This window comes from Pelmatolapia mariae, linkage group LG16_19 (assembly GCF_036321145.2).
Source record: "Pelmatolapia mariae isolate MD_Pm_ZW linkage group LG16_19, Pm_UMD_F_2, whole genome shotgun sequence".
Classification (NCBI taxonomy): Eukaryota; Metazoa; Chordata; class Actinopteri; order Cichliformes; family Cichlidae; genus Pelmatolapia; species Pelmatolapia mariae.
Genome location: NC_086241.1, coordinates 35,550,786 through 35,576,263, shown reverse-complemented (window position 1 = coordinate 35,576,263; position 25,478 = coordinate 35,550,786). Strand labels below are relative to the sequence as shown.

The 25,478-nt window shown below is 42.7% G+C and overlaps 1 protein-coding gene across 3 annotated transcripts in view; it reads left to right on the top strand.

The window, feature by feature from the left end:
- The window catches only part of kalrna (kalirin RhoGEF kinase a), a 166,711-nt gene that overhangs the window by 58,860 nt on the left and 82,373 nt on the right, over positions 1 to 25,478 (top strand). For all 3 annotated transcript variants that reach the window (XM_063499855.1, XM_063499854.1, XM_063499853.1), the window contains exons 2-16: positions 581 to 655; positions 1,799 to 1,913; positions 4,589 to 4,781; positions 5,066 to 5,239; positions 5,315 to 5,398; positions 5,549 to 5,680; positions 6,723 to 6,845; positions 9,267 to 9,389; positions 9,546 to 9,737; positions 11,460 to 11,591; positions 13,951 to 14,049; positions 14,128 to 14,259; positions 17,859 to 17,981; positions 24,716 to 24,907; positions 25,038 to 25,207. In XM_063499855.1, the coding sequence (XP_063355925.1) occupies positions 581 to 655; positions 1,799 to 1,913; positions 4,589 to 4,781; positions 5,066 to 5,239; positions 5,315 to 5,398; positions 5,549 to 5,680; positions 6,723 to 6,845; positions 9,267 to 9,389; positions 9,546 to 9,737; positions 11,460 to 11,591; positions 13,951 to 14,049; positions 14,128 to 14,259; positions 17,859 to 17,981; positions 24,716 to 24,907; positions 25,038 to 25,207 (2,059 nt within the window). The remainder of the gene's footprint in view (positions 1 to 580; positions 656 to 1,798; positions 1,914 to 4,588; positions 4,782 to 5,065; positions 5,240 to 5,314; positions 5,399 to 5,548; positions 5,681 to 6,722; positions 6,846 to 9,266; positions 9,390 to 9,545; positions 9,738 to 11,459; positions 11,592 to 13,950; positions 14,050 to 14,127; positions 14,260 to 17,858; positions 17,982 to 24,715; positions 24,908 to 25,037; positions 25,208 to 25,478) is intronic.

The following is a 25,478-nucleotide window of genomic DNA, read 5'->3' as shown; positions in this document are numbered from 1 at the left end:
TTTAATCAATGCTGTTGACACACCATAGGCATAAAACCGATCAATTACATAGTTAACCTTTAGTGACATGAATCGTTAAAGCTAATTGGTCTGTTCCTGTTTACGGGCGACCTCTGGTTTCCAGTCCTCAGTGGGTTACTTTTACGTTTATGGATGTGTCACGCTGTGTCAAGTCACCATCACACTCACTGTTCCATTGTGTTTATGGGAGATGCAGCTGATTAATATCAAGGACAGAAGGTGAAAAGCAGGGGCTGAACTTTCACAATAAGAGCGAGGGAACGATGTACTGTAAAGTGATTGTAAAGGTCTTTCTCTCAAACAGAGTGAAGGTGTTTTAAATAATACCTCCCTCTCCCCTTTCTATGGATTTTGCTGACTTGCTGTTATAAATGTTGTGTGTGTTTACTTAAGTTTACTTAAGTTACTTCTGCTCTACATCTACTGAAGAGTTATTAAGATGTGAAATGCTTATAGTGATGTAACCGTAACAGATTACGAGTGTTGGTGTGTGTCTCCTAGGAACGGTGATCCAATGGCGAGATTCATGCTGATATTCTCTCTCCCTCCATCTCTCCAGGGCCCTTCAGGACTGAAGGCATCAAGGCCTCTGATGTTCTTCCTATTTTAAAGGAAAAAGTTGCCTTTGTGTCAGGTGAGTGTCAGTCAGTGTTGTTGGCGTTAAATCCACAACCCTCCAGTCTGTTTCAGGAGAACTTTACATCAACCACTGAGTGTCCCACAGCAAAGAGCCTGTCCCCACCACCATGGTCATGCAAGACGAACACAGAGGTGTTTGAAGCATTAGGAGCTATGTTTCATGTTTAGTAAGATTGTTTGATAGTTAAGAATGTTTTGAAATTTATATAATCTTTTCATGTTGAACACAAAAAGATGGGATTTTTTTTCAGTCAAAAGGAAAAGGACCAGTAAGAAGAACGTCCCGTGGACTGTCCACAGTCCTATTTAGAATATATTAGCATCTCTGTGAGTCGAGTATATTATTACTCACATGTCATATCTGCACACGTGAAAAGCTCATTGGACTCACGCACATCCTGAGGCAGGAAAGGCAGAGGGAAGATCATCAAATCTATTCACACCATGGGAACGTCTCTCCTCTGCCCTTAGGTCAGAGCTCATTCACTGCCAAAGCAAACATCCAAACAGACACACGAGTGTGGCCGGCACACTCTTCTACACATAGTTTAACAAGCGCGGTCTAACGTTGGAAGTTTGGAAGATCTGCCCAGAAGTGAACATGTGCTTCACTGTTCACCTGCTTTTATTCTGAAACCTGCGTCACTCTGTAACACAGATCCATTCCTACAAAATCTTGTTAAAAAGACACTGAGAAGAAAACTGTGCGACACCTGAACAACAGAACTGTTAAGGACGCCGTTGCTCCTCAGCACCTCTGCAGCCCCTGCTGATGACCAGCAGAATGTGTCACACCTTGTGGGATGAGCACATGTTGACTGTCTCCCCTTTTAATCTGTAGTGGTTCAGTCCAGAACCTATTTGGTCTGTGGCTTAACCAATCAGCCAATACCACCTCATTAAATGTTTATTGGTCAGCTGGTTTATTTGTGAAGGTGTGATTGGTCCATGCTTTTCACAAGCCGAAACGTGGTGGTCACTTAATAAAGTAGTAACACTTTATTAACACTTTAAGTGTCGCTGGACGTCATTCAATTTAGACTGATTCACGTGTAGATGTAAACTCACTGGGCCCTGGATTACCTGCCTTAACACGTGTGTTTTGGCTTTAAGGTTCTTCTTGTGCATCTACTTGCAGGTGGACGAGATAAACGAGGAGGACCAATTCTGACATTTCCTGCCAGGAGCAACCATGACCGAATAAAACCCGAGGACCTGAGGAGGCTGGTAACCTACCTGTCTACTGTCCCCAGGTACTCACAATGCCATCACACACACACACACACACACACACACACACACACACACACACACACATGTCTGGTTTGCTATCCTCGTGGGGACATCCCATTGACATAATGGTTTCCCTAGCCCCTTACCCTAACCCTAACCATTAAAAATGAATGCCTAACCCTGACCCTTACCCTAAACCTAACCATAACCTAATTGTAACCCTGACAGTAAAACCGCATTTTGAGTGTGAAAATTGCTTTCAACCCCGAGGGGACCTGGATTTTGGTCCCCACGGTGCAGAAAGTCCCCACCAGGATAGTAAAAGTCAGATTTTGGTCCCCACCAGGATAGTACGAACCCGTACACACACACACACACACACACACACACACACACACACACACACACACACACACACACACGTCTGCGTTCATTTTCACGCTAGAGGTATCATCTGTTGTCTTTCTACTAGTCGCTCTATTAGGACATTTAGTTAGACTCAAGTGTGACAGGCACTTAAGGAAGCAGTGAAGGGTGGAGTGGACATTTAAGCAATTAAGTGCTTCCTTGTAGTCTGTTACAACAGCAGACGTAGACCAATGGTTAATTTGCATCAGTATGAAAGCTGCAGTGTTTGCAGCAGACAAGAGCCAGTCTGTGAGCACTCACACAGTCTGAGGGTGTTACAAGGAAAGCAGTCGAAAAATTAGGCACAGGCCTGCCCCAGCCATTCTCCACACAGGGAATGTTTTCATTTTTGTCTCGTAGTTTTTAATATCTTTTCAGTTTAAGTTGATTTAAAGCAGCGGTTCTCAAACCGTGGGGCAGGCAGAATTTAGACGACCACAGGAAAAAAATCCAGTTAAAATATGTTCAATTAGTAGTAGTCATTCTTTTTTAGCAGGTGATTTTTAAAGCTAAAATTGAATTGCAGTGTCTTTTTAGCAGTTGTGTGGTGCATGAATTTATTTATCATCTAAAGTTTGGCCAGAATCATTTTTAAATGTAAAACGTATCAGGATGAAAGCTCGAACCGCATGAGTAAAATAACTGAGTTATACAGTGAAATGTTGTAAACAGACATGCACATAATAGAAAACACTGCCTATTCAGATACAGTGTGCTGACAGTGTTAAGCATCATTCAGCAGTCTGACTGATCTTGTAAATATCAGCACAAAGTCTTCTACATACTTTAATCGTCTTGATCGAAATGATTTGATTTAACTTATTCGAGACCTACATTTCACTGAGTCGTGCACAGAGGAAATCAAAATTATGTAAAGTAAAAATAGCTGTGCAAAGGGCCGAGACCACTGCCGGGTCATTACCAGAGAGATGCCAGAATTTGAGGGGTTTATCAAGATGATGCTTTGACCCAATGGGTGGTGGTAGATTAGACCATGTGACAGTAGAGTAGCCTTATGCCGTCCTGCGTGTAGCTGAGACTCTTCAGAACCCTTTATGGACCCCAAACACATCCATCACATGTGAGTGAGCCTGAGGATAAAGGATGGCCAGTTTGTCTTTGGAGACGACTACTGAAGAAGTAAATGTGACAGAACACGGTGGTGACGTGTTATATAAAGTTTGCAACCAGAGCCTTTGACAGTAATCTGTACTGTCAGAGACTAATGCACACATAAATGCATTTACCCACTTTTGCTAATCGAACTGCTGTTTCCAGGGTGACGGGGTCTGTCTGCAGGTTATAATGGATGAACTGACTTTGTATTAATAGACTCTGCATGTTACTGAAGGTGGAGGTGTGGCACTCGAATCAGCCGCAGTTACTGAATTTTAGGCGCTGAGTTGTAGCAGCTTGGGTTCAGTTCAGTTGTTATGCTACAGTTCCTCTGAGTCACTGAACTGTTTGAGTTTCTGTCTGTTTACGGCTCTGATTGGGAGAAATCTTCTCAACTGTCAGCTTCAAGAAGCCATCGTCCAGCTTGAGCTGTGCTCAACTAATGCCTGCATGTGGATGTGCTGTGCTAGAAGTAGATACATGCAAAAAGACATCTGGTCGCACTGAAAGAAAGGAAAACACTGAAAAACTCATCGTTATCATTACATTATTGACAAAGCTGCATCACCACGTGTCAAAAAAATGTCACTTTGTAACCTCAATATTAAAGTACAGATCCCCCTGATTCCTGCTTACTTGTGTTTCAGCTCGAAACATAATGTTCCCTCGTAGAAACAGTACCTTTCATTCATGCAGAGCCCTCTGCTGCAGCTTCTTCTTTTATTATTGCAGCGTGTTTAGTTTTTTCTGCAAACAGAAAATAGTTTACCTGCTCAGAACGTATCATCAAACACGTCCATGCTGGAATATGTCATCTGGTTTCAAATTATCTGATGTGATTGCACTTATGTTTTACCTGCAGTATGACTGTCACTTACAGGCCACAGCAGAGCAGAATAAGACTGACGTCTTCTGCTAAATGTCCCTCTGAAAGTTTCTTTTAAATATCAAACATATTCAGACTGCTGACAACACCAGTGAAACAAGGATGCCAGACACTCCCTGTCTGTGGGGAAACCACAAATGGACCTGATGGTTTTGAGACATAGTCATTGGTCTGTAGCAGACAACTGCATTGTCTGGTTCACTTTAAGTCTCGTATAACAGGGATACTAATCATTTCCTCTGAGCCTCTTCTGCCTCCTCAACTTGTTTGTCTGTGTCCCGTCAGCGAGGATGTATGCAAACGTGGCTTCACTGTCATCATCGACATGCGAGGTTCAAAGTGGGAGCTGATTAAGCCTCTGCTCAAGACGCTGCAGGAGTCTTTCCCAGCTGAGATCTGTGTGGCTCTCATCATTAAGCCCGACAACTTTTGGCAGAAACAGAAGACGAACTTCGGGAGTGCAAAGTTCTCTTTTGAGGTCAGTGGGCTTTGTGTCTTTTACCCAACACGGTTTTGATCGTTCAAAGGAAATGTTATTAACAATAAGATGATTGGAGGTTATTACTGTAATGCTATTTGTGTGGCAAACTGATAATAACTAATAATACTTTCAGGCATCATTGATTTCCACAAGCTACCATTATGGTTTACGCATGTACTTATATATGTGGGGCAGACGGTGAACAGTCACTACACTGTAGTAAGCACTTGAAGCACAGCAGGTAGTCAGAACTCACTTCTAACCTGTGTCTGTGTGAACAGACCAACATGGTGTCAGTTGAAGGTCTTGCCAAGCTAGTGGATCCCTCCCAGCTCACAGACGACTTTGAAGGCTCGCTGGACTACAACCACGAGGAGTGGATGGATCTCAGGGTGTCATTGGAGGAGTTCATGTCCAATGCTGTTCATCTGCTGTCCAGACTGGAGGATCTGCAGGTGGGGGCAGCAAAGGCTCAAAGAATGGGAGTAACTGCTATGGCCAATATGACCAGTGTTTCCTATCTTCTGCAGGAGCTCCTGTCCAAGAAGGACTTTCCTGCAGATGTGGAAGGCTCTCGGCGACTGATAGAGGAACACACACAGCTTAAGAAAAAGGTGAGTCACTATCAGTACAGGTGCAGACACAGTCAGAGACTTTATTATCGCTCTAGATCGAGCTGTGCTAAAGCCAGCACAATTCAGTGTTCTCCTACTATTAATGAGAGGATTGAACTACGCAAAGCCACTGAAGCTACTCTCCTGCAGGTGCTAAAGGCTCCAGTGGAGGAATTAGACCAGGAAGGCCAGAGGCTGCTCCAGTGTATCAGATCGAGTGATGGCTTTTCAGGGAGAAACTGCATCTCAGGCTCAGCTGACTTTCAGAGCCTTGTGCCCAAGGTAAGGAACGTCCAGCTCAGCAAAGAAGATCTCCCAGCATACAGAACCAAAAGATGTTTTTTTATTTATGCTAAAGTTAACACAGGCTGGCCCCAAACAAGAATAGTAGCTTCTATTATGGTTTATCTATACTTTCTGATGCAAACAAAACTTTGAACCTAGACATGAGAATTGCTGTGACACATTCAGATACTAATGTATCCATGCATGATGCTTGCAGATGCTTTTTGCCTTATATAAGAGTACTTACTGGAATATTAACTGCAAACCTGCAGGTATACTTTCATGCCTACATAATCAGGGCCCACATCGTACATGAACAGTAACGTTGACCACTTTGAGGCCACTGCTGTTGTGATTTGGTGCTGAGTCTAGATGATCACTGACAGTTTTGTTCATAACTAAATGAAACTCACATCCTTCCAACTGCCGAGTGCTTAAAGCACATGCTATCATAACACAAGATTCAGTCCACAGCCTTATTTTTTCTTATTAGCCAGCTCGTTAGCAACTCTCATTATCTGACAAGTGCTGGCTGCATATTAGCTCATTAGCCAAAGGACTCCACAGGGAAAACTTGAGTGCACAGCTTGTTTGCATTAAGCACATGAAGTACATGTGCATTGCCTGTGTGAGCATGCATTTAAATTGATGTAAGAGTGTGAGACATCTTTCATATTTAAATCTTTGCTTTGCTTTTTGGATTAAAGAGGATCATAAAGGCAATATCAAACCGGCCAATGGCATGCGAGTGAGAAGGTGAGGCTAAATTGTGGAATTATACACATGCAGGTGCTGTTTTGTTTCTCTGCCCCACTTGTGCACCTGCAGTACTAAAACCAGCAGTAACACAGCAGTGTAAAAGATAGATGTAATAAACTGTAGATAATCAGAGATTTAGGAGCTGTTGGTTCAATCCAAAGAAAACCTACCATCACATTCAGATCAGAAGTGATGTGCTGAATGACATGTAAGACACACTCGATGGGCTTGCTGTTGTCTTTTAGGACCATGTGACACATAATTGTGCTTTTCCTGACAGGTGGCTAGTCTGCTGGATAAGCTGCATTCCACCAGACAACATCTCCATCAGATGTGGCATGTCAGGAAACTGAAGCTGGACCAGTGCTTCCAGCTGCGCCTCTTTGAACAGGATGCAGAAAAAGTGAGTTACACCTAAATATGATCAGAGTGTGAGGAAGGACGAGGCTGGGATTAGTACAAAGACATCAGGGGCCTGTGCTGGCGTGTGCACCAGCTCTGATATAATGCTGTTATGCATGCCTCATTCACCTGCACTGCTTTCTGTTAAACGCACTGGGGTTAGTATCTTCCCAAGGATACCTGACATGCAGACTAGAGCAGCCAGGGATTGAATCAGCAGCCTTAGCTGACCTGTGCTACCTCCTGAGCTGCAGCCACTCCGAGGATGAGTTCAGCATATCGAGGCTATCTTCTTCTTCTTTGGGTTTCACCTAACCTGACATTGAAAGATAAAGCTAAGCTTTCACACTGAGGTAGTTATCAACTGGATAATATGTTGTTCATCTGCTGTTTCGGCCTGGCAAACCTTCAATTGCCTTCAAGTTTCCTCAAATAATTTCAGGACACACTTCGTCGCTTGCTTGCGTTTCATACTGAGGTATGCCGGACTTTAATAACTCTTAAGAATCACCTTGTTAGTGCAAATGTGCTTTTTATGATTATTAATCTGGCTGCTAGTAACAAAATGCCTAAAACTACAATCTAAAACTGATGCTACATTGTCTGTTTTATGCTCATTCCTCGAGGTTGTGCATGAATGCTTCATAGTTTGTGTTAAGTTGCTTAAAAATCAAATGTTCAGGTAGAATGACTGGAGTGAAAAAGCACCACTTTAAAAAATGACAGGTCTGGCTCCTTGGAAGCAGAAATCTGAATATGAATGAAGGGTGGTTCAGCACTTACACAGTGTCTCTTACTCGGGAAAGACAATGACTAAAAACCCTCTTACTGTCTGCACACCGAGGTCCAGTCACCTCATCTTCTAGGTCACGCTGTTTACTAGAGAACTGATTGGTCAGTACTTTCTTATGTAGTTCCAGAGGTGTGCCGTATACAGTAAGTTACCATGGTGATGTAAAAAGTAAATCACCATTAAAAACCTGAAAACCTCTGATTGTACCTGATAGAGTGGGCTTCTCATCCTGGCAACAAAGTAAATGATGTGTGTGTAAACACCAAAGGCAGTGTAGCTCAGCACCTATGAATAAATTGTCCCTTTGTGATGCTCAGGGAAACCTGTTGTTGATGGAGCCGCTGCTCTGTGTACTGAGTCACACGTCATAATGAGACGCTGGAATCTAAAAATAGTTTCAGGCACTTCAACAAAAATAACCTAAAATCACAGAAGATTTACTTTATTCAGCACAGCTGCAAACAGCTGCTCTTTACATCTGTACAGTAACTGTGTTGGGAAACTGCACTGTGGTCTGGATGAATTAGCCTGTGGCATTTCTCTAAACACAGGAATAAGTCACAGTTATTCCAGTGGAAAATCAGCCAACATCGCTTTACTTTCTCCAAGTGAGTTAGTTGGAGTTGTGAATGAATGTTAGAATTCCCGTCATTCCATTCATTAACATACCAGCCTGTTTACAACAGCTATTCCTGTTTCAGTCCAAAATGCTATATATGGACATTTCCCATTCTGTGATTGGTGCATTTTGTAGTAGGACCAGACTGAAGCTATTGTTCAAAGGCAAACGTGATTATTATGACTTACTTTAGTTGTTATTCTGCTCGGGTGATGGGGATACAAAGACTGGCCTCACTGCTGTACAGGTGAGTGTATAAAAGCCTGGGGCAGAGGGCTCACAGGCAGGTCCAGGCTAAATTAAAATACTGTAATTACTACGAAAACTGCAGTTATTATGTTCATGGAAGCACAGATGCAGTTTATAATATCTTACTGTCAGCTTGTACCTCTGCCTCCTGATAACAGAGCTGTGTTTGATGATGTCCTAAGTGTTGTTGATGGGAGCATAAAAGCTCCCCTCTCATACACAGACAGACACACACTGGCGGCTTGCTCTGCTGTTCCATACAGAAATCCACAGGCAGATAAATATTTACTGTAAAGCAAACAGAGAGAAAAAAGAGAAGGTTTTTGTCCACATCAGTGTTGTCACAGCGAGGCACTGTGGGGGTGTGTGGACCCATTTACACCGGGAATCACTCAGCTCTCGCGGTCGGGCCAGGAAAACATTCAGACCTGACGAGGCGTTTGTTTTGTGGAAAACGCTGCAAGAAAAATGGCTGTGTCTTGGTTGCCGTGGTTACCGCGCAGCACAATAACCAACCCGTATCTGCGTGAAAAGATGAATTCTTCATCATTCTTCAGGATAGGCTAACTTTTTATTAACTTTCCACACTGTAGATACTCAGCTGTCAGACAGATGAACGCATGTCTGTCTCTGCACTGACAGAAGTCTTTGGGACTTTGGATTTCGAGGGATTCAGTGCATTACTGATAATGTTTTGCGTTATCACGAGTTTACATGTCGTGTGAATCATTGCACTGATCTGCTGTGTGGTCTGCCTGCAGATGTTTGACTGGATCAGCCACAATAAGGAATTGTTCCTGCAGAGCCACACGGAGATTGGCCGAGGTTACCAGCACGCTGTGGAGCTACAGACTCAACACAATCACTTTGCCATGAACTCCATGGTACACGGTGCCTTCGTAGTTCTTTGCAAACCTCATTTATCATTTATAGATTGTGTTGTAAAAATGACTGGCAGCATTAGGTCAACTGATTTAATTTCTGTGTAAACTGCTGACAGTTGGAGCAACAGTCTTTTGATGGAGGCTCTTTCTTCCCAGAATGCCTACGTAAACATCAACAGAATCATGTCGGTGGCGAGTCGTCTGGCAGAGGCCGGCCACTACGCCTCCACTCAGATTAAACAGATCTCAGGACAGCTGGACCAGGACTGGAAAAGCTTTGCTGCTGCACTTGACGAACGCTCCACCATCCTGGCCATGTCATCTGTCTTTCACCAGAAGGCTGAGCAGGTGAGATCCCAGGAAAACCTTCCCAGATGTTTCTGAGCAGATACTCACTTACCCAGCCTTCACAGGGGGGACGTCAGCAACCCTTTCTAACCGATGTAAGGACTTCTCTGTCACAGAGGACAAGCTGCACCACTTACTGGTGACTGATCGGGTAACTGTCTAATCTAAAAGTCTCTCTGCAGTAGACACATGTCTAGAATGTAACATGCAAATGGGACATTTATGCTGTCTGATTATATTTAATAGATCAAACTGCTCTACTGCTGATTCTTGGAAGGTTGACATGGCAACAGATGGAACCTGTTTGATTCCTGCTGGGCCCTTGACATTAGCTACAAGAGAACATTTGAGAAAGCACGAGATGAAAGACGGGGAGAGGGAGAGAAGTGGGGACAGAAAAGGGATTGGATGACACTGACTCCAACAGAAAAGCACACATGTGTTGACTCAGGAGGGAAAATGGAAAGAAAACTGGCAAAGCTACAGAAAGGATACAGTTAGAGTACAGTGTGAAAAACAGGGAGAAGGAGATAAAGTGGGTCTTCCTTTTAAGCCATGTAGACAGTTCTAAAGAGGCTGTTGAGAATGCATGTAAACAAAAAACTATGATGAAATAATGAGATAATAAAAAAGGATTCACAGTTCAATTCAGTTCAGCTTTATTTATAAAGTGCCACAACAGCCATCGCCTCGCTGGCATTGGTTAACTGTATGACTGGAATTTGCTGTGGAATATCAGAACTGGCACCCTGTGCTTTTCACAGATCAGAGCAGGTTCAGCATTAGCACTGTGACACATGTGAAAGGGTCTGGCATTAGATATGGGTCAGAACCACTGTCAGGCTCTACGCTGGTGCAGTGTGTCAGGGTATGGAGGATGCGCTAATTGATAGTCCTGCCTAACCTAAACCATCTGGGACATTAAGTTTTGGTCCGTACGGCGATCCCAGGAGCTTTGGTATTCCCCTGGTCCAGATCTGGGAGGAGATGTCCAGGACGCCATGAGTACCATTTTGAGCTGCATGGACTTGGCTGCTGCATCATTTTTTCACTTTGATTTTTGGAGTTTCTTTGAATTCAGGCCTCTGTAGGTTGATAATTTACATTTCCATCATTCGGATCATTTCAGCACTTTCTGTAGAATTTCCACCTGTTTATATATTTACATTTAAAGATATCCATGAATTCTCCTTTGGAAAATCTTGTAATATATAGCATGTTATAATTTTTGGAAATTTGCCTCCCAACTCTGACCCTGTCTTTAGACGGTGACCTGGTTAAGAGGGAAAATGGCAGATTTGATGAGATTTACCAAACGTGTAGAACAGTATTAGCCTAGCTATAGCTGATGTGAGCAGGCACTGAGATTGGCACATCTGCCAGGACTCTGGCTGACCTAGGCCTGCCTGAGGTGATATTTGTCTGAACTGCAGGACTTTATCTCAACACTACCACCTTAAAAATGAAAAAAACTGTTCTACTTTCATCAAGAGTTTGAAGCATTATTGTAATGATGCAGAGAAGGGTAGATTCAACGCTCCCATACGGACAGTAGGCAACAAAAGGATGTTGATCATGGTTATATGGAACAGACCAAAGCTGACCAAGGCCCAGAATATCTGATACTGTCAAGGAACCAGAGAAACATCATTTTGCTGAATGAATCTTCTCATGAATGGACACGCTGTATGAATCCATCTGTGTGTCTGTTTCATTCATAAGTTTCTGTCTGAGGTGGAGACCTGGTGTAAAGTCTGCAGCGAGGGCGGGTTACCATCTGAGATGCAGGAGTTGGAGATTGCCATTCACCGTCACCAGAGCCTTTATGAGCAAGTGACCCAGGCTTACACTGAGGTAAACCGCCCAACCTACTCACTGAAATGAATGTTAGCGGCAGCTGAAGCTGACAAACATCACACAAAAACAAAACTGGATTCTGCAGCATAACGCCGGGCTGTGTGACTGCAGCGTCTGTGGTCTGTGAAGAGCTGATCACTTTGGTAATGTGGTCACTCCACAACCTGTTTGTCCGGAAAACATTTAGGATTTAAAACATCTTTAATGTCCAGAAACTTTGCTGTAAAGCTAAATGATGTCATGTGTAAAAAACATTGAAATATTTGGGCTCCAGAGCCTCTTGTGGATGCTGCCAGTACTGCGCACTGAGACTGGCTGTGATGACAGGGTGCCATCGGTCAGTTGCTGCACTAACCCTTCAAGCTGTTGTGTGAAGACACTTCACTAACTGTATTCTGTGCTCACAGCAGCATTCTAGAGTTTTATCTTTAGACAGGATGTCGTGGTGTTAGCTATGTTTCTGGTTATCTGTGTGGAGAGAAGTCCACACACACACACACACACAGCTCTGGGCAGCGACTCAGACCAGGGTGGTTGGGCTTGGCAGCTTTGTTTGCTGTAAAAAAGGCTGGTAAAGGTTTTTGTCTTGTGCTCTTGACTTGATGCTTTTGTTTAAGGATGTAAACTAACATAATATATCTGACAGAGTTGCTTTTGGGTTTCCAGAAATTAAATGATGCACAATTAAAACTGAAGGCAGCACCTGCTGCGGCTCCTCTTCAGTGTAAATGAGTGAAGGTGAGAGATAATCCCATGGTTGCTTTAAAGGAGGCAGAGACTTTGTCTTTAATGGTATCTGTCATGCCTGCAGAGAGTTTGTTGTGCAGTGGATTCAGATCCTTTGGATACTGGTTTTCAATAATCTGTACAACCATGTGACAAATATTGTTTTTTGCATACTTGTGCAAATGTGACATGTGCCATACTAATTCATTTATAGAAGCCTTTCTCTTGGGTGGGCTGTACAGGTGCATCAGATATATTTTGCGACACATAATCTCCTTGCCTCTTTTTGACATTTTAGTTGTTGCTAATGAGCATGTTGGATTTGTGTTGCAGTGGTCCTCTAGCTTTGAGTAGTCTCGAGTCTCACAGTCATACAGTCCATGATGGATTGCAGCTGCTGGGACAGTTTAGCTTGTTCTGCCACATATTCAGATCTGTTGCACACTAGAACACCACTCTAACCAGAACCCACAGCAGAGAACAAACTGGTTTGTGTGCCAGACTCAATGGGAACAAGGACTGCTGTCACTGCAGTTCAAAGCACTGGTATTGGAGTTCTTAAAGTGAGGAAAGTACAGACATCTGACTGTTGACCCAAAGTTTATTATCACAACTTATATGTTTATTTCTTTAAGGAAAATGTGTATTTGTGGTTTCACGCACATACGTGTGCATATGTAGATGCACTGGAGTGACATCCCATTCTTAATCCATAAGGTTTTATTGGACCACCCTTTGCAGCTATAGCAGCTTCCACTCTTCTGAGAGTGATTGTTTTCCACAGTGTTTAGCAGAGCATTAATGGAAACTTTTGACCATTTTTCTCAGAGGCGCATTTGTGAGGTCAGACATGTTGGATAAGAAGGTCTGGTCCCGGCTATTTCATCCTGAAGGTCTTCTATCGGGTTGTGGTCAGGACTCTGTGCTAGCCAGTCGAGTTCTTCCACATCTAACTTGCTCTATGCTCAAGTCAGAAGTGTCATTATCCTGACAGCTTCCAAACCCAGATTCATCCATCACCAGACGGAGAAGCATGATTTGACACTCCAAAGAGTACGTCTCCACTGCTCCAGAGTCCAGTGCCGGTGTGCTTTGCCCAACTGAATCAGATGGTTTGCTTTGCGTTTGGTGATGTAAAGCCTTAGAGTTGCTCAGCTATGGAAACCCGTTCCATTAAGCTCTCTACAAACTGCTCTCGAACTAATCTGAAGTGCCACATGAAGTTTGGAGGTCATTAGCATTTGATGCTGAAAGTTGGTGACCTCTGTGCGCACTGTGCAAAGCATGGTGGACAAAGAAGCACTGTCATCGGGGAAACTCTGTGTCACAAATAAGACAGTTTGCAGAGGATAATCCTGTGATTGGTGCTCAGAGATTCAATTCAGTCTTATTTACATAGTGACAACTCACAACAGCAGTCACCTCCAGGCTTGTTAAATGGGGCGTGTTGTATAAAGCTCTTTGAGTGCTCAGGTTGAATAGTTTGTAGGTGGCAGAGTCGTTTTTTTGTATTATTGTAATGACCACAACCATACTTTAAAGTCCAAGAAATGTCGACATATTAAGACTTTTATAGTTGGAGCACCGGTGACTGCTGCTCATGTGATTCATGTGATTTATGTGTTTGCAGGTGAGTCAGGATGGTAAAGCCCTGCTGGATGTCCTCCAGAGGCCTCTCAGTCCAGGCAACTCGGAATCTCTTACAGCCACTGCAAATTACTCCAAAGCGGTCAGTATCCCTGTGTTACCAATAAGAAACATGCCTATATTATCTACTGATTAAGCTAACATTTGTGTTTCTCTGTAGGTGCACTGTATCTTGGACGTGGTTCATGAGGTTCTTCACCATCAGCGACGTCTGGAGAACATTTGGCAACATCGAAAGGTCCGATTGCACCAGAGACTGCAGCTCTGTGTATTCCAGCAAGATGTCCAACAGGTAAACACACAGCAACGATGCGTTAGGGTGTGACCAAAAGGTTCTGAGAACAGATCCATAAAAACATTAAATTTCCTTCCTTCTGGTCAGTCTCTCATTGAAGACCAGCTTGTTTTTTCAGATGGTCTGCTATTTTTCCATCTGTCAGTGGAAGACCCATTTTGCCCCGTTGTACTTATGCCTCTGTTGTGATCTCCTGAGCTGTGTGGTGAAATCATGGCGGTGGAGATATCAGCCAGAATGATTACAGTTTTGATTTTGATGGAAATATTATCGGGGCTTCTTCATCCCTTCCTAGCAAACGTCCCCATGTTGGCCAACAGTGGGTAGCAGCAGCTGTAACTGTCAGGCAGTGAGGACAGGGAACTCAGCGTGCCCATGCAAAGCCCACAGCAGTTTTGGGGGCCCCCACATGGCTTCCTGTGGGCAAGCTTGCAGTCCACATCTAGAGTGTGGGCATGCTGTGTGTACATACACTGCAGGCCTACAATGGGCCCCACTGGAGACTCTACTTAGTGTGGACGGTCCACAGTCAGTCCATTCTATGGGCTCCCAGTCTGGGACCCATATGGACCCCACATTTCACTGTGGCTCCAGTTTGGCACATTGACACACGTGCATCACCGACAGCAATGACCGATGTGTGTGTGATGAGCTGTGCAGACACGTACCACACGTTCATCTGTCTCTGCTGCCTTCTGTTTCTGCCTCAGACATGTGTTGGGAACATTCCCGTGACAGAGTGCCTGCTCTGGTGTAAGCCCAGCGTCAGATAGTAAGGCACCAAGAATGAGATACAACCAAGCACCACATCAGTTACATTCATCTCTGAATTCTGCCCAAGGAGGTTTTTGTTGTTTGTTAAATAAAATCACATGAAACGATGAAGGCGACGTTCAGTGTCTCTGCATCAAACTTCACCAACAGTGTGCTGGGCTTTAACACATGCAGCTCCAGTTCAGACTGTGCCACCTATAGGTACAGTAAGGAACAGCAGGTACATGTTTAAACATTACTGTGCAAAAGTCTCAGCCTCCCCCACATTTCTTTATATTTTGACTTTAATGTAAGTGGACTTGAGCAAAAGATAGAGTTCTTTTTTAGTAATCCACTCAACACTGACCTATGAGTCATGCAAGCATAAAAAGGTCCCAAACTCATGGAATAAACCATCAAGTGAAAGCAACACAGTGGAGCACTTTCAGTCATGGCCTTTATTGAAGCAGTCAGTGTTCTTTATTTCCATTTATGTGTGCCTATGTGTCACCAAATCACTGTTAGTATTTCCTATTTCTATTAAATAAAGAAAGTGAGGGGTGGCATTCTTGCACATTACTCCATGTTTCAGTTGTGTGTATTTTTCCACGTCTGAGTGTAGAGTTATGGTGTAAGGAAGAGTCGCACCAAACAGGAGAAAAAGTGCGCAAATCATTTTAAGACAAATCATTGAAACTGTTATTCAGTGAGACTGAACGTTTGAGTTTCTACAAATTAACCTCACACATGAAAACTAGCTGGCGTGTGTCTATAAACACACAGGTGATTGGGAGGGTGATTCACCTGGGCTGTAATCACTAATGCATTTACCAGCTCAGCTCTGACAACATGCAGGTCCTGATGGTGCCAGCGTTTGCTAAAAGCTGTCCAGGTCGGTCAGTGTGATGATGTGTGGTGAAGCAAGACTTTTGCACAGTACAGGAGGTTTTATTAAAGAATGCCATATTGTTGAATTTTCATGCAAGTCCCAGCTGTACATGTGTTTTGAAGGAGTCCAGTTTTTCTTTGGGGAAATATAAAAACACTCTAACTTTTCTGGAGGACAGACACATATCAGCACATTGAATTCATTTGCATAGGCCTGATGTATCTGCAGCTCTAATGCATTTAGTGTATGTACAAACAGGCCTTGGCAGAGAGAGTTAGAGCTGCAAACTTACAGATGAATGCTCTAAGTTTTGGCGCCATGCAAATATTTATATGACCCAGGGGAGACTGTGGGAGAGTGTTTAAGAGAAGTAAGAAGACAAAGAGACAGAGGCTGAAGAAGAGATCATATCAGTGGGTTATAAATTCACTTAAAGCAGAGCTTTGCAAGTTGTACTTGTCATGCATCACTTTCTATGAGCCCCCAGAGAGAGAGGCACAGGCACAGAAAGTGAGAGAGCGACCTTATACCAATTGTGCATAAATCACTAAAAAAGGCTGTTCCATGAGTGCTAATGCTACAGGATATACATGACTCCAGAGATGAAGAGTGAGAGATGCAGACGTGAAGGCTGAGTGCACGATGTGAGCACAAAGACAGTCCAGCTGCAGTTTCAGTTTGTGTGCATTGTGACCCTACACTGACCTCTCTGTGGCTCCAGCTGGACCTGCTGCACTGACGTCATGAGTGCACGCTGTTGCTTCAAGGCCTTGAAACACATAATTTGCTAATGTGCGACAGGCTGGATGTTAATCCTTAGGATCCAGAGGTTGTTGATTTCTCAGCTGAAGCCTGAGCTGCTGGTCTTACTGGATAGAAGATGGGTTGCCTGGGTTCATATTTTATTGCAGCAGTCATGCGTAACATGCAGAAATGAAGATATGTCAATATTTCAGTATGAACATTTAATGGAAAGAATGGGCCTCTGTTAATACACATGTTACTGTGCACCTCATTTCCATTTATTATTGGACTATTTTATCATTGGAGATCTGAATGTCTTCAAATTATTGTCACTGTATTTACACAGTTGTCAACAAACTAGTGAGGCACGATGGAGCATGTACAAGCTATATATACATGTATTTGTCCTGCAGGAGACTCAAAGGAAAAAATGGTAACGAGTGAGAGATCCAACATTTGGTTTCATGTCCAAACTCTGATTACATCATGTCTGTGCCTTAAAAAAGAGGCGTTGATGTGTTTGATCCAACATGGCACACAGCAGTGTGTAGTAGTGGAAACATTGCTGGCTGATACATGGGAAGACATTCTGATGTCACCAGATACATGCATCAAGTGAACAAGTAACCAGTCAGCTGCAGGGAACTATACGCTAGTAGGATTATTCTCAGTTAACCAAACTGTGGAATTGCAGGTTGAAATTCCACGGGCAGGTCACCCACTACCCCCTTGTGGAAAGGAGGGACCACCACTTTGCACTTAATAGCCAATAATATATTTTAAGAAATCACAATTTCTTTCAGCAAATGATTTTAGTCAGAGTTTTAGTGGCTCTCAAACCTTTACAGGCCAAAAACATGTTTTTTCATTGTTTATTCACAATCTCAGATGAATTAGAACCAGTACTGGGGTTAAGCCACAGAGCTAACAGCTCATAACATACTCGTATATGAAAAACATAGCATACTATAAAGGAGGCTGGAGACATCCTGTTCTTCTCACTGCAGTGACCTACATTTCCCACCCAGATCATGAAGGTTTCATTGATTTCATTCTTTATTCATGAGCTCTGAGACCATTTTGTACCGCGTATTTCTACACATATCGGCAGAATAAGAGTTGGAAGTAGCAACGAGAGGTTTAGCAGGTGACCTTAAATCTTTGCCGTGTCTTCGGGGATGATCTAAAGAAGGTGTTTTCTCCCATCCAGGTGATGGACTGGATAGAAAACCATGGCGAGGCTTTCCTCAGCAAACACACGGGCGTTGGGAAATCCCTCCACAGAGCCCGAGCCCTGCAGAAGAGACACGACGACTTTGAAGATGTAGCTCAGGTAAGTTATTGGATTTGATTGGACACTGAAGGCCGGTGCCTCGATATTCAACCTGCTGCGCCTCTCCCCTTTTCTGTTGTTTTGTTATGTTGTGCTGCAGTTTAGCTGAAAAAGAGCAGGTCCAGTTCGTCCAGGTCTTGTTAGCAGTATAAATAAAAAAAGGTCAGCTTTGCCTAGAAAAAGCAAAAAAATCAGCCCATTGATTGTTTTTAATCACATGTTTATCTGCTCACTGTGCAAACATCTGTTAGTTATCGGCCCTGATTAATTCCAAATTTTCAAAACCACCGTGCCTGCTGGTGGAAGCATTAGGAAATGCCTTTACACGACCATATATGGTCACAAGGCTTTTCTGAAAGCTCTGCAGAAGATGTTATCCACATCCATTCCTCAATTTCACCGCTGCAGTTTGTCATGTGTTAAACAAACAGCTCAAAGTGTTCAGGAGTGTTGGTACTGAAGACAGTCAGTCGAGCCTTTCTGCTCCTAATCTCGTGCACGTTTGAAACTTCCTATGAACAGCTCACTCGGCCGCCTAACTTTATCTTTTATTGTGTGTTTATTTTTGCAGTCCTAACTTCGGCACTTTGGTCGGCTGTGGTTGGTTTTAATGTGATATAAAAATGAATGTTGACTTGACTTTATATGCAGCTGAAGTTGTGAAGACTGGATCGCATGTTGGTCAGATTTGGCCCACTCGTCTGCCGGTGCACGGGGCCGTGCGGCTTAAAGATGTACTGGCACTGGCACAAGTCCAAAGGCTGATTTATTTTTAGGCTTCAGACAATAAAAATCCTTGTACAACATTACTGTTGTTGTAATGTTCTCTCTTAGTCATTTTGTCATCTCTCCTCTGTCATTTTATTCTCTTCAAATGGAAAAAAGCTTTTCAAGTTCTCCTCTGCAAAAACAATATATTGATCTTTTATTAAAAGTTTGCCATTTTTAACTTGAGTCATGTCAGAGCTGTATGTAAGTAACAGTAAGCATCGGTCTAACTGGAATCTATTACGTTGGTTAATACAGTAAAGGGATAATCCCATAAAGAAGCGAGTGGTAATCCTATAAAGAGTAGTTATATAATCTGTTATTTACACTCTGGATTAGGATTAGCCTTCAGATCACCAGTGTTTGCATGTCTCGCTGTTCCTCCCCTCGTTTTTTCACTCTCCTTTTTGCAACATGAATACATTTAGCACATGTTAGATGAATATCTAAGTATATTTGCACAAACAGAAAGACGTGGCACATTTTTGAAAGTCTTACATTTTTGCTTTGTGAATGTTGCTTTTCTTGTATACTGTGAAAGTTGTCATTTTGAATAAGTAGTATGTTTATAATTTGATATGCCGTGTCATTGCTCTCCTCGTCTACATCTGATTATGAGCGTTTGAGCCTCCCAAACATCAAACAGAATGACTTAAATACTATTTTACTCCCACTGAAGTTTTCGTCTTCCAACTTCTCCTCCTTGCTTTAAGTCTTCATTTCTTCAGAGAGCGTTGGCTCAGTCACCTGCTTCACTACAAAGACATGTTGGCTGATTAGGACGTCCTAATATGAAATATGATAACACTGAAAACTCTGTTAACAATGCAAATATGTGTGTACAACGTTTGGTATGTGGATTGTGTCTGTTTCACTTGGTTGTTGATAAGCAGTTACAGGCTTATTACGTGATATTTGTTTCTGAGAAAAATGAGATCCACATATGAGGACATTCGTTTTAAATTTCAACAGAACAGTGGCAGTATAACGTCCTCATAAGTGGATATCAGGCCCTTGTAGAGCAACATTTTGTCAGTGTGTGAGACTCTACACATTACTGGCAAAACACCAGGACCAGAAAAATTCAAAGAAAAAAGGTAAATGTATAAGGAATCTTCTGAGAAGGCGATTACATAATGGTTTTATTCAAAGTTTCTTATATAATATAATATAAAAAGATTACTACACATAATGCCAGAAAACTCTGATAGTAAAGATACTTGGATATCATTGGATGCTAAGCCTGGAGAAATAGTTTGCTGCTTTATAAGAAAGCCCTCCGCAAAGCCAGAACATCTTACTATTCGTCACTGATTAAAGAAAATAAGAACAACCCCAGGTTTCTCTTCAGCACTGTAGCCAGGCTGACAAAAAGTCAGAGCTCTACTGAGCCAACCATCCCTTTAACGCTAACTAGTAATGACTTCATGAACTTCTTCACAAATAAAATTTTTATCATTAGAGAAAAAATTACCAATAATCATCCCACAGATGTAATATTATCTACAGCTACTTTTAGTACCGTCAATGTTAAGTTAGACTCTTTTTCTCCAATTGATCTTTCTGAGTTAACTTCAATAATTAATTCCTCCAAACCATCAACGTGTCTTTTAGACCCCATTCCTACAAAACTGCTTAAAGAAGTCCTGCCATTAATCAATTCTTCAATCTTAAATATGATCAACCTATCTCTAATAATCGGCTATGTACCACAGGCCTTCAAGCTGGCTGTAGTTAAACCTTTACTCAAAAAGCATCTCTAGACCCAGCTGTCTTAGCTAATTATAGGCCAATCTCCAACCTTCCTTTCATATCAAAAATCCTTGAAAGAGTAGTTGTCAAACAGCTAACAGATCATCTGCAGAGGAATGGCTTATTTGAAGAGTTTCAGTCAGGTTTCAGAGCTCATCACAGCACAGAAACAGCTTTAGTGAAGGTTACAAATGATCTTCTTATGGCCTCTGACAGTGGACTCATCTCTGTGCTTGTCCTGCTAGACCTCAGTGCAGCGTTCGATACTGTCGACCATAATATCCTATTAGAGCGATTAGAACATGTTGTAGGTATTACAGGTACTGCACTGCAGTAATTTGTATCATATCTATCTAATAGACTCCAATTTGTACATGTAAATGGAGAGTCCTCTTCACACACTAAGGTCAATTATGGAGTTCCACAGGGTTCAGTGCTAGGACCAATTCTATTTACATTATACATGCTTCCCTTAGGCAGCATCATTAGAAGACATAGCATAAATTTTCACTGCTATGCTGATGACACCCAGCTCTATCTATCCATGAAGCCAGGTAACACACACCAATTAGTTAAACTGCAGGAATGTCTTAAAGACATAAAGACCTGGATGGCCGCTAACTTTCTTCTTAATTCAGATCAAACTGAGGTTATTGTACTCGGCCCTGAAAATCTTAGAAATATGGTATCTAACCAGATTCTTACTCTGGATGGCATTACCTTGGCCTCCAGTAACACTGTGAGGAACCTTGGAGTCATTTTTGACCAGGACATGTCCTTCAATGCACATATTAAACAAATATGTAAGACTGCTTTCTTCCATTTGCGCAACATCTCTAAAATTAGAAATATCCTGTCTCAGAGTGATGCTGAAAAACTAGTTCATGCATTTATTACTTCCAGGCTGGACTACTGTAATTCATTATTATCAGGATGTCCTAAAAACTCACTGAAAAGTCTTCAGTTAATCCAAAATGCTGCAGCAAGAGTTCTGACAGGGACTAGAAAGAGAGAGCAGATTTCTCCTGTTTTGGCTTCCCTTCATTGGCTTCCTGTTAAATCCAGAATTAAAAATCCTGCTCCTCACATACAAGGTCTTAAATAATCAGGCCCCATCTTATCTTAATGACCTTGTAGTACCATATCACCCTATTAGAGCACTTCGCTCTCACACTGCAGGCTTACTTGTTGTTCCTAGAGTATTTAAAAGTAGAATGGGAGGCAGAGCCTTCAGTTTTCAGGCCCCTCTTCTGTGGAACCAGCTTCCAGTTTTGATTCGGGAGACAGACACTATCTCTACTTTTAAGATTAGGCTTCAAACTTTCCTTTTTGCTAAAGCATATAGTTAGGGCTGGACCAGGTGACCCTGAATCCTCCCTTAGTTATGCTGCAATAGACGTAGGCTGCCGGGGGATTCCCATGATGCATTGAGTTTTTCCTTTCCAGTCACCTTTCTCACTCAGTATGTGTTAATAGACCCCTCTGCATTGAATCATATCTGTTATTAATCTCTGTCTCTCTTCCACAGCATGTCTTTATCCTGTTTTCCTTCTCTCACCCCAACCGGTCGCAGCAGATGGCCCCGCCCCTCCCTGAGCCTGGTTCTGCCGGAGGTTTCTTCCTGTTAAAAGGGAGTTTTTCCTTCCCACTGTTGCCAAAGTGCTTGCTCATAGGGGGTCATATGATTGTTGGGTTTTTCTCTGTATTTATTATTGTGCGATCTACTGTACAATATAAAGCGCCTTGAGGCGACTTTTGTTGTGATTTGGCGCTATATAAATAAAATTGAATTGAATTAAACAGGCCTTCGATAGAACTGAATGGACGGTTCCATTTAATGTTTCCCAGATTGGTTTTGGTTTTGGTTTCTCAAGAGGATCAGAATTTTATACACAGAGCCGATTGGCAAGCATAACAAATGGAATGACTTCTAAACCAATAACAGCGATCTACCCAACAAGGGTGCCCTCCTCCACCCGCCCTGTTTGCCCTCGGCCTGGAGCACTGAGAGTACACCGATCTTTGACTGGGATCCAATGAATGACAAGTACATCTTATATATCTCTACCCCGATGATGTTCTCCTCTTCTTATCAAATTTGGCAGTATCTTCAACCTCATAAAACAAAGTGATACATTTGGACAGTTTTCTGAATGAATTATACAAAATCATCAGTGGTTAGCACTGTTGCCTCACAGCAAGAAGGTGCTGAGTTCAATTCCACCATCAGGTCTTTCTGTGTGGAGTTTGCATGTTCTCCCCTGCTGTGTGGGTTCTCTCCGGGTACTCCAGCTTCCTCTCACAGTCCAAAGACATACAGTTAGTGGGGCTAGGTTATTGGTAACTCTGAAGTGCCCATAGGTGTGAATGTAAGTGTGAATGTTGTCTGTGTCTAGGTGTTAACCCTGCAGCAGACTGGCGACCTGTCCAGGGTGTACCCTGCCTCCCACCCTAAAACAGCTGGGATAGGCTCCAGCACCCCACGACCCTGAAAAAGGATAAGTGGAAGAGAATGGACGGATCAATGTTATATTTACATCAAGAGGAAAGAGATTCTCAAATAATATAAATAAATAAAAATGCAAAAGGAGGATTCATGTTTTGATTCATGTTCATGATTTTTTAAGAATCAAAATTAAACCCGATATAAAAACAACTGATATTTTGACCATTTGAACATTTTAAGGATTCACCAAACCCTTTTTTCTCACCAGTCTATCATAATGCAATAATGCATCCTTCTCAGCAGGAAGAGCTTTAGGAGCCTTTAAAATATGGGCGAGTAAAGGCTTCAGAAAATAGGAGCTCTTCATTCAAACAGCACCCGTATGATCAGCTGTGTCTAAACTTTCATATCTCTAAGAAGCTTTTTTTTCAAATACATGCAGTTGAGACACTTTATTTAAACCAAACATCAGTCGTTCACATCTGAACCACAACTCTTACACCTTGAAGACCAAGTGATAAAGAAAGACACATTTCAGTGTTTATAATGTAACTGCTGCCTTTGACCACGAGTCTGTCAGTAACAGATTACAGGCAATGAAAACTGATATAGAAACGGCATGTTTAAATGCTCAGGAACAATCAGTTCACACAAGACTGAGATGATTACAGGAGTTAATGACAATGAGACCTTACACCTGAAAAACTGAATTGGTGGTCTCCTGATATTCCAGATGTTTGTTTGAAGTATTCCGGGTACTTTGTGTCAGTGTGTATGAGACTGTCCGGAGCTCCAGAAATACTGAAAGATGCTAGTGCAGACATTGTTGGGTCTTTGGTTCCAGCTCCTGTGAACCTCGAGTTTAGTTCTTCTGATATATTTGAATTTTGTGGTCTTCATTATGATTCATCCTTTGCCTCCGTGTCATGCCCACGTGTCTCAGGTCGGCATCTCTGTGTTTCCTGTTTTATTTTGACAGTCTTTGTTGAGCTTCCCTCTGTCTCCTCACTCTTAATTTGTCCCAGCTGTATCCCCATGTGTTTCCACTCCCCGATCACCTCCTGTCCGTGTATATTGTGCGAGTTTCCCCCTGACCTTTGCTGCGCTCCTCCCGAGATTCCTCATGTCGACATTTCCAAGGTTTTCCTAGTGATCCGGGTTTTGTGTTTATTTATAAGTTCTTCCCAGTTTAGGTGTTTCTCAGTTTGTAAATGTGCCTTAATAAACGGCACGCCCTCAGTTCCTCTCAGTCTGTCTCCTGTGGTCGGCGTTTGGTTCCTCACACAAAACACATGATCCGCCTCTGGGTATCGTGACAGTTGGAGTACAGGTGATGCAAACACTGTCTGCTGGGCATCTACGCAGAAAGCCCTGCTTCATCAATATGTATTGATTTTGGACTTTTAGGGGCTGGAAGAATCATTGCATTTGGAGACAAAAGGAACTTGCCATCAAAAACTATGTGGGTGAAGGAAATGTGGTCACATGTTATATTGGAGAAACTGACCTGTACTGTCAGAGGAAAGGCAGAAGAGTTTGAAAATGTATGGAGACTGTGATTGGACAACAGTGCAGAATTCAATAGTTGGTCTGTATCTGAATGTGTTTGCTCAGGGCGACTGTTTAAAACACTGGAAATGTCAATAAAAACAATATAAAAAATGGAAAACTGCACCAAAACACGATTGCTCTCAGCTTTTTGGTATCGTGCACTGCCAGCCGTGGTTCATTATAGCAAACAGAGGAAATGTTTCTCTCTACCTTGCAGAACACTTACACTAACGCAGACAAGCTGCTGGAGGCAGCCGAGCAGCTTGCACAGACAGGAGAGTGTGACCCGGAGGAAATCTACAAGGCAGCTAGACACCTGGAAGTGCGAATCCAGGACTTTGTCCGCCGGGTGGAACACAGGAAGCTGCTGCTTGACATGTCTGTCTCCTTCCACACACACACTAAGGAGGTGGGGACAGTTTTACTATTTATTCCATGTAGCTACAGAGACAGGTGATAGATGTGTGTTGAAGGATCAGCCTGACGTTATTCACTTTCTTTGCATTGATGATCATTTCTGTCTGCGTGTCTGCATCCAGCTGTGGTCGTGGATGGAGGAGCTGCAGAAGCAGCTGCTGGACGATGTGTGCTGCGATTCTGTGGATTCAGTTCAGACTCTGATCCAGCAGTTCCAGCAGCAGCAAACAGCCACACTGGAGGCAACGCTCAATGTGATTAAAGAGGGAGAGGAATTAATACAGCAGCTGAGGTAACAGTCATACTCCTCTTATTATGGCGGTATTAGGGAGAAAGAGAGAAGCTGACACCAACTAACAACTGAAGTAGTGAAATGAGGATTTCTAAAGTTAATACAGCATCTCAGATTGTAGCATCAATACTTTCGTTCATAAACACACAGACACATAAATACTACACAAAATGTTCAATCAAAATGAAATAACAGAAACCCAGTGATAGCAGCAGAAACAGGAGGGGTGGAGCAGTGAGTTCAGGGGTGGTGTCAGGACCCACACAGCTGA